Below are 8,355 nucleotides of genomic sequence, written 5' to 3'. Positions count from 1 at the left end.
ATGGTGACATGACATCTTCTCACCAAATTGAAGAAACTCGCAACTAACTCAGCAGTGAGTGTTTGGCAGCCATGTCCGTTGAGCTCAAACTCGCTCGTTCTAATCATGTCTATTGCCCTTCGGTAAAAACTTACGCTACTTACCTTTCATCTCTCTCTCTCTCTCTCTCTCTCTCTCTAAACATTGTTGAACATTTGAATTTTCAGGAAGCTGTGGAAGGCAAAATCATTGTCAAAACACAGTCTTCAATATCTCACTATGGAATTCGCCTTAATGTTAAAGGATCCGTCAACTTGCAGGTACCCTTTTGTTTCTTTTTTCACTAAATCATCAAAAGATTTTAATTTTTTGCTCAGAATGCCAATTGAGCCAAAAGGGTTGTTCTGATTGATTGGGTTTTAATCACGTTTGTTGTTTTGGGTTTAAATTTTGAAAATTGTTTATTGCAGGTTCGTGGAGGATCAGCTGGGGTGGTTGAATCATTATATGGTGTTATTAGGCCAATCCCAATTTTGTAAGTTTAAATGCAACTGAAGGTTAACAAATAAATTGTTATTTGTTCATGTGGAAATTTAATTACTAATAATCCATTTTTTATATTTATTTTTTTCAATTCTGTGTGTCACCGATGAGTAGAGTATCTTAGATTTTTAGTCAATTAAAGATCATAGAATGTTGCCCAAAAGAGATCAAATTAATTCAGTATTGCAGGGTTGGAGATCCTATTTGTTCTGATGGTGTTGCACTGTTCACTATTGTTATTGATTTTCTCTTATTTAAAATTTTGGCCAAGGCATATCTAAATATTGAAAATGTTTACTACCATATTCAATTGACCCAACATTTGGTCTCTATAGATGAGTAATCATTATTCATTAGTAGTTATCTTTATAACTAATTTGTAGATGACTCGGCATTTTGTTTTAGCAACCTGAATTTATAATGGGATTTAATCTGTTCTCCCTACCCTGTCTATACACTTGAAATGCGTGTGATTTTTTACCAACAGTGGGTAAACCTACATGATTGTACACTTTATATCATTTAAATTTTGTTTTCATGGTGAAAGTGGTAATTGTACCTTTGACCATCACTTTCATTCAAGATGCTGTATTGCTAACTTTAGCTCCAAAGGGTATTACTGTTGTTTTAGAAAAAATCTGAAAATTGTTCTTTAAAAATGTTTTGTAAATTCTTTGGCTCACATTAGGACAGCTGTACATGATTCGTGTGATTGGCTTGAAACAGGAATAGGACCGTTGAGGTTAAATCTTCTGGAAAGATTGGTTCGGGAACATCAGAGGTAGTATATCAATAACAAAAGAATAAAATAGTGTCTATTTAAAGCAGTTTTTTTTTTTTTTTGGTGTATCTGTATATATGCTTCATATGCATGTGTTTGCTATTAAGTGGTCTGGAATACTCTGGATATGCTATCATAGTTTTGATAAAAATATGATACCAAGCTATTAAATTATTTGGGATCTGCCTCAGTTTGAAACAGCATAGATTTCTGAAGTGTAATAAATTTCTTTTAATACTTGAATCCTGCACTGTGCATGTGGCAAAGCTTAGGTACTATATTGATGGAATTCTTTATAAGACTTACTTTCTTGTGTTGATATTCACTGTTAGTTTTGCAATCTTTGTGGCAGATACCATTTTCATTGAATCTTAGACAGCGGGATGGCAATTCAGAAAGATTTTATGAGACTTTTCATGGGGCAAATATTAGTATCCAGGTAAAATGTTCTTTGAAAATGTTTTTGACATACACAGTCACACTGTCACTGAACATGGAACTGCCACATCATTTTGGTAACCAAACGGTAACCAAGGTTTGATGAGGACATGTGGTTCACTGGTGATATAAACTTTTTACATTGTTAAAAGATCAGAACTAAAGCATTTTCAAAACCAATTTCTCGTCTTTTTTTCTTTTTAACTTTTGACATAATTTAGAAGGTTGGTGATTGATAGCCTCTATAGTATTTGGTGTTTGTAGATATATCTCGTGGATACTTGCATAAATCATTATCAGCGACAATGGAGTTCATTGTTGAAAGTGATAAAGGTATAATTTGGTTCAGTCCAGATCTTTATTCTTTAATTTTATGTTAGTAAGTATTAAACTTTTAGTCCCTCTTTTGTTTGTTCAAAAATTCAGCTGATCTTCTACAAAGACCAATTCCTCCAGAGATGGTCATCTTTTACATCACTCAAGACACTCAAAGGCATCCTCTACTTCCTGAATTAAAATCTGGTGCGTTCATTTTTCTTCAATGAATACAAATGTTTGTTCTGTCTCATTAGGAAACAAATGAAAAGCAAAAGAAAATTTGTGCATCTGTTTCATTCCTTAGTATCTCACATCATAAGTAGTAACTCTCATCTTATGTGCCAATATTAAGTTATTAGCGTTGTTGTGTAACATGTTTAGACTTCATCATGGAAAAAGTTCATCAGTTGTGCACTTGAATAGTTGCATTGTATTATGTGCAACCTCTGGCCTGTAGATTTTTGTTAACATAAATGAAAACGTTCATTTGGCTCATGCAAAGCTATTATTTGAATAGGTGGATTTCGGGTGACAGGAAAAGTCTGTACCCAATGTTCTCTTTCTTGTCCCATTAACGGCGAGCTAACTGTAGAAGCATCTGCAGTTCCAATTCAGTCAATTGACCTTCAGTTGTTCCGTGTTGAGTCCATTCTTCTTGGGGAGAGAATTGTGACTGAAACCTCTTTGATTCAAACAACCCAGGCAAGTGATGCTGGGTTTGTATAGAGCATGCAATTTCAAATAAGCTGTTAATTCTCCTTTTGTTTAGCAGATAGCAGATGGAGATGTGTGCCGTAATTTGACTCTGCCAATTTATGTAATGCTACCACGTCTTTTGACTTGTCCAACAACCTTGGCTGGGTATGTGTCCTGTTCATGATGATTCTCCTTCAATGTATTTCACACGAGTAACACTTGGGTGCATTTGTAAAAGCTTATAGAGAGCTTATGACTCTCGTAAGTTCTTTTTAGCTTATTTTAATAAGCTTCTTCATTTATCTTATCAAAACAAGCTCTTTTCAACTTATGTCAATAAATTTCATGGTCGAATCTATGGTATAAAACCTTATGTAATAAGAACTTATTAAATAAGTGCTTAATTAAACTAGTACGCAAACCCTACATCCAAAACATGCAACATTTTTTTACATACATTTTCATGTGATTCATTGAGTCTATGAAGTGTGACTTTTTTTGAGTTAAGCACTCCTCATTTCATAAATATCTACTCGTGAATTACTTTGCACTTGTAAAAACTCATGGTTACGCACACCAAATCCTTAAGGACTTAAATTGATGTTTATTGTGTTGTTATTTTCATGCAGTCCCTTCTCAATTGAGTTCAAAGTTGCCATTGTTATAAGCTTTCAGTCAGAGCTATCAAAATTGCATAAAAAGTCTGACCCCAAAACACCAAGACTCTGGGTAGGTGCAGGTTCATGGTTAGATTTATCATCATTTATTTATAAACTTCACTTTGAAGTATCACTTTTATTTAAGCTTGTAACATGTTTCTTATTAGCAATTTTCTTTTCTGAGCTTTCAGTTGGCAATGGAAACATTACCTCTTGAGTTGGTTCGGACAAAGTAAGATGACTGTATGGTTTCTCACAATACAACTTTGCTTGAATATGTGGATAAATATGGCTTTACTCATGCAACATTTGAGAGAGGGCTGAGTAATTGGGTATTTGGCTTTTCAGTTTCTTGAAATGTAACTCAATGTTGAGTAATTGATTTACAGCAACATTGCAAAATATTATATTTCAAGATGAAATGTAACTCAATATTTCATCTTTTCTTTTCTATTTGTAAACGGGTAACTTAATGTGTGCTTAGTTTCTCGTTGAAATAGAACATAAACATTTGACCCAACAAAAATTTAATTATATTTTCTGCCTCGTAACACGACGTTTCAACCGGTACAATTTAAAAAAGGCCTGTTTTGGTATGTATGATTTGTTTGATTTTGTTTGGATTAATTTGGCACTCTGGTTCATAATTGTTGAACACTTAAACTACAAACAAATCAAACAATACATAGGAAAATGAATAGAAGGTAAAAATAATCACCAATAAAGTGATTATACCATTTCAATTATGAGTTATTATTTTGCCTCATTTTCATTACAATTCGAACACATTGAACCTGCTTGTACAAAATTTTCAAGCTCCCATTACCAGCGTTTAACGAGAGTCAAATCTAGACTTAAAAATGATGGATGCTTAACTGACTCTTAAAAAGCATAATTCAATTTGCAATATAATATCAACATTTAGGAGTGATAGAATGCAATGTGGACTTGAAAGGTGGGACAATGAAAGGGTAAAACATTTATTTGAATGCAAACAAGCAATCATTTTAGGAGAAACCAAACCCAAGGTTCTAAATCACACCATGCAGGACAAGATGTTTACACCATTCCTACGCCACTCCAACAACATTACTTCACTCAACTGAAAACTCAAACAACATGGAATGTTGATACTTCTCGCCAGGTCGAACTACAACAGATGGAAAATTTGGCTGGTTTACAGCATTAGGGAATCCCTGTGTCTCCAGACATAACCCAGCATATTTTCCATACAGAGCACCTCCTTTTCCAATAACACCATCAACATAGTTTGCTGTGTAAAATTGCATACCAGGGGTATTTGTCCATAGGTTTAGTACTCTTGAACTGGATGGATCCCTCACTTTTGCAGCATGTCTCAAACCCATCTTCTCTTCTCCACAATCAAGCACATAATTGTGGTCATATCCCATTCCAACCTGACTAATGGTGTTGCCTATTCTCTTCTCAGATGTAAAATCAAAAGGGGTATCCTTAACTGGCATGATTTCACCGGTTGGCACAGTATTCTCATCCACAGGAGTGATGTGATTAGCCCATATCTGAATTGAATGGTCAAGTATATTCCCCGAGTTGTGGCCGGCTAAGTTCCAGTAGGTATGCTGAGCTAAGTTAATAATGGTGGGCTTGTCCTTTGGCACTCCTTCCATGTCAAGCCTCAGTGTTGTGTTTGAGGTGAGCGTATAAGTTGCAGTAACAGTGATATCCCCAGGATAACCTTATATGATAGAAAACAAAAACCAGATATGGGTAAGGAAGAACATAATTAATGACTGCAATACATAGAAGTAAGGAAGAAAAAGAGAATAGACACTACCTTCCTCTCCATCATGACTGTGATACTTAAAAGTAATTGATGGAGTTTCACCTTTTTTATGTTCAACTACTTCCCATACCTTCTTATCAAACCCAACATTTCCACCTAAAATTTAGGAAAGGGGCAGGGGATCAGAAAAACAGCAAACAAAAATCATTTAGTATTGTATGAGTGCAGCGATTTGCTCTCGTTAGAAAACACCCAAGATTTAATGCTATTTCAAATTCCATTTCAGAATCAAATTATTAGCAAAAAAGAGCACACTAGAACACATCATAATTGTTACACGGTCAGTCACTCATGAGATGAGAATAACAGAGAATACTGGATTCGCTAAGTCTGTCACAAATCCTTACTTGCTTTGAGTTTATTTTTCAAAATAAATTTTTGATGGAATGGAAAGATACAGATTGATATGTTAAAATAATAGTTCATAACCACTATAACCAGACCCTAACCAAAAGCAGATATCTCGATATAAACATTTCATGATCATGATCCAACAAAACCATTTTCTTTTAATCATCATAAATGGACCTGAAGGGATTTGCATTACTATACAATCCACAATTGGCAATTTCAACATCCTGTACAAAGCAAAGCATGAAGACTATGCAAGCATAGAATTGATACCATGGAGACTGTTTGGGGGTTTGTTAAGAGGCAAAGAGTACTGAACGCCATCAAGTGTAAACTTGCCATCCTTTATCCTGTTTGCAACCCGACCCACAATGCAGCCAAAATAAGGAGCAAGACCTTTCTGCTACCAAGCAACATAAATTCCATAAATCAATCATGAGAATAAAACAGAAAATTATATAAACACATACACGAGGATGCAAAATAATGTAAAAACATAAGAGGTAACAGAAGCTAATCTTAATCATATAATCATTCATTCATGAAAAGTTAATTAATCAAGATGAACTTTTTATATATAGTTTCTGCACTCTTATTTAAATAATTCGTATATAAAATCCTCTGTCATTGTATATTTAGTGCTTGTTTAGCAACTAAGAAAATCAATTCTCGCACTTTCTATGCAAAACACACGTTTCAATAAAAATGTATAGTTTAAATTAATTTATACACATATCCCAGTCACATTCAATGGCTCAAAACCAATTCGATCAAAATCAATTCTACTCAACTTTAAACCAGATGGGTACTTACTTCAGTTTATTTTGAGAAAATAATCACTTATTTTAGCAGCATTGTGCAAGAGTTTATGAAAAATAAATGATTATTTCATTAAATTTAATTAAATAAAAATTAAAATAGCCACGTGTCACTCCCATATCTCAAAGCCATGCTACTGATTAAGCTGGAAAGGTAGAATTTTGCAAAGGGAGAAACAATGCCCATTGACAACATAATCTATTCCAAGCCATAACTAAACAACCCATTACGATTAACACCCGAATAATTAAAAAAAAAAAAGTTTCTTTTTAGGGGGCACCTGATAGGACTCAACATTGTCGAGGCCAAGAACGACATCGGATAAGACACCTTGAAAGGAAAAGAGAAAGCATGTGAATGTGATGCATAATCAGTGATAAAAACGCAAATATGAATGAAAATTTCGAAGCGAATCGAACCATCTTTTCCTGGAACCGATAAGGAGATGATGGTGCAGCCGAGATTGGTGAGGAGCACTTGCATGCTGCCATTATTGAGTTCAAAGGTCTCTGCTTTCGGACTCTGATCTGCCATTGAAATTGAAGAGAGAAAGAGAGAGGGTGAGGGATTGAATCACTGATTCACTTCAAAGTGTAAATTCAATTTATCTCATTCTATCGCTGTTTTGATCTTCTCTATATATATAGGCACGTAAGAAGTTATCCTAGTCATCGCACTTTTATAAAATTAAATTTGTATTATTTTATTAAAAATGCATCACTTAAAAATAAAATAAAATAATATTTTCTTAAATAATGTAATTTTTTATAATATCACAATCTATGATTAAATGATAAGGTAAATATTTATTAATATATTTTAATTAAATTCAATTTTATAATATATATTTTTAGTCGCAAAATTTTCTTTCATCTATTATTCTCTTAGATATAATATAATGATCAGAGTCTAATTTACATTGGCATTGATGTCTATCTCATTCTTCATAGAGATAATTTAATTGATGTGTATATTCATTCACATTCATACAAATAATAAGATGAAGTATGAACACTGTCAAAATAAGAAGAGAGGCTACTTTACCTCCGGCCAACCCTAAATCTCTTATGCAAATTAAACGTCTTAATTGAAATTTTGATTCTTTTACTTGTTAAGGAGCTAAAGCCAACCCCAGATTATTGGTACCAATTAGATATGTTAAAATTTTGATTCTTTTACTTATTACTCACACTGTAATAAGAGAGATACACTGTCTTTTAATCTTAAAATTAAATTTTAATAGATTTATTCCCATCTAAATGAAAATATGTTTCATCCATTGTACCTCTTTCAATCATTAGTATTTAACCACTACTGTTTAATGTGTTTTCGATGTATCATTTCCATTCTCTTCACTTATGGAAATATATGATCGTATTATATTTTAGAGGTTGTTTGGTATTAGTTCATAAGAATACGTTGTCGTCTAAGTTTTTTTTAAAGGAAATAGTAATTTTGATGAAATTTCGAACCATTTTTATCTTCTGTATAATGTACTGTTTAGTTTAGAAAAGGGGAGGAAAATAATAAAATTTAATATTATATATTTTAAGCAATCAAATAAAAATACCAATGAAGAATAATTTAATTTAAATAGTTTAAAAATTCTTTTGAAAAATTAAATTTTAGAGGAGTTAAAATTACGAAGGAAGAGTTTAAGTATGTTTATTTTCCTTTTTAAAAATAATTTTCTATTTTTAAAGTTAAAATACAATACAAATTTGTATTATATTTTATTTTAAAAAACAGAAAATTGTTTTTCAGGAGAGAAACAAACATGCTCTTAAACTCTTCTATTCTTCCCCCTTTTTCCTTTCTTCCAAAATTTTGAATAAAAAATTACCAAGCAAAAACATCTACTATTCCTTTTTTCTTTTTTTTTTATATCACTCTTACATTAAAATATGACAATTTTTTTGGCAGAGTATCTTGAAGTTTTATTTTTT

The 8,355-nt window shown here is 32.6% G+C and overlaps 2 protein-coding genes across 3 annotated transcripts; one reads left to right on the top strand and one right to left on the bottom strand.

The window, feature by feature from the left end:
- On the top strand, positions 1 to 3,760 carry LOC113867182 (Down syndrome critical region protein 3 homolog). Of its 2 annotated transcripts, none has more exons than XM_027502291.1 (11): positions 1 to 122; positions 207 to 299; positions 450 to 514; positions 1,249 to 1,303; positions 1,656 to 1,742; positions 1,990 to 2,074; positions 2,168 to 2,263; positions 2,577 to 2,761; positions 2,832 to 2,920; positions 3,385 to 3,484; positions 3,606 to 3,760. In XM_027502291.1, the coding sequence occupies exons 1-11, from the start codon at positions 72 to 74 to the stop codon at positions 3,648 to 3,650; spliced, it is 951 nt and encodes a 316-aa protein (XP_027358092.1). In that variant the 5' UTR covers positions 1 to 71; the 3' UTR covers positions 3,651 to 3,760. The 2 variants fall into 2 exon arrangements, with proteins under 2 accessions (XP_027358092.1, XP_027358093.1); XM_027502292.1 differs by having other exon boundaries at positions 1,656 to 1,749; positions 2,006 to 2,074.
- A 583-nt stretch (positions 3,761 to 4,343) lies between these two features.
- LOC113867181 (aldose 1-epimerase) lies at positions 4,344 to 6,990 on the bottom strand. The gene is made up of 5 exons (XM_027502290.1): positions 6,829 to 6,990; positions 6,690 to 6,739; positions 5,864 to 5,990; positions 5,231 to 5,335; positions 4,344 to 5,131 (listed from the first exon to the last, which is right to left on the bottom strand). Exons 1-5 carry the CDS (start codon positions 6,941 to 6,943, stop codon positions 4,509 to 4,511), a joined length of 1,020 nt encoding a protein of 339 aa, XP_027358091.1. The 5' UTR covers positions 6,944 to 6,990; the 3' UTR covers positions 4,344 to 4,508.
- Between the last annotated feature and the right edge of the window lie 1,365 nt (positions 6,991 to 8,355).

This window comes from Abrus precatorius, unplaced genomic scaffold (assembly GCF_003935025.1).
Source record: "Abrus precatorius isolate BTA unplaced genomic scaffold, Abrus_2018 Scaffold5, whole genome shotgun sequence".
Lineage (NCBI taxonomy): Eukaryota > Viridiplantae > Streptophyta > Magnoliopsida > Fabales > Fabaceae > Abrus > Abrus precatorius.
The sequence above is the reverse complement of the archived record's forward strand: the minus strand, read 5'-3'. Positions and strand labels throughout refer to the sequence as shown.

Excerpts from the sequence above, each read along its gene's own strand:
- LOC113867182 (XM_027502291.1), top strand. The coding sequence starts at position 72 with ATGTCCGTTGAGCTCAAACTCGCTCGTTCTAATCATGTCTATTGCCCT. Across the intron at positions 2,075-2,167 it reads CATTGTTGAAAGTGATAAAG|CTGATCTTCTACAAAGACCA; the intron begins GTATAATTTGGT and ends TCAAAAATTCAG. Across the intron at positions 2,264-2,576 it reads ACTTCCTGAATTAAAATCTG|GTGGATTTCGGGTGACAGGA; the intron begins GTGCGTTCATTT and ends TTATTTGAATAG.
- LOC113867181 (XM_027502290.1), bottom strand. The coding sequence starts at position 6,943 with ATGGCAGATCAGAGTCCGAAAGCAGAGACCTTTGAACTCAATAATGGC. Across the intron at positions 5,991-6,689 it reads ACAATGTTGAGTCCTATCAG|AAAGGTCTTGCTCCTTATTT; the intron begins GTGCCCCCTAAA and ends GCTTGGTAGCAG. Across the intron at positions 5,336-5,863 it reads ACCCCCAAACAGTCTCCATG|GTGGAAATGTTGGGTTTGAT; the intron begins GTATCAATTCTA and ends CCTAAATTTTAG.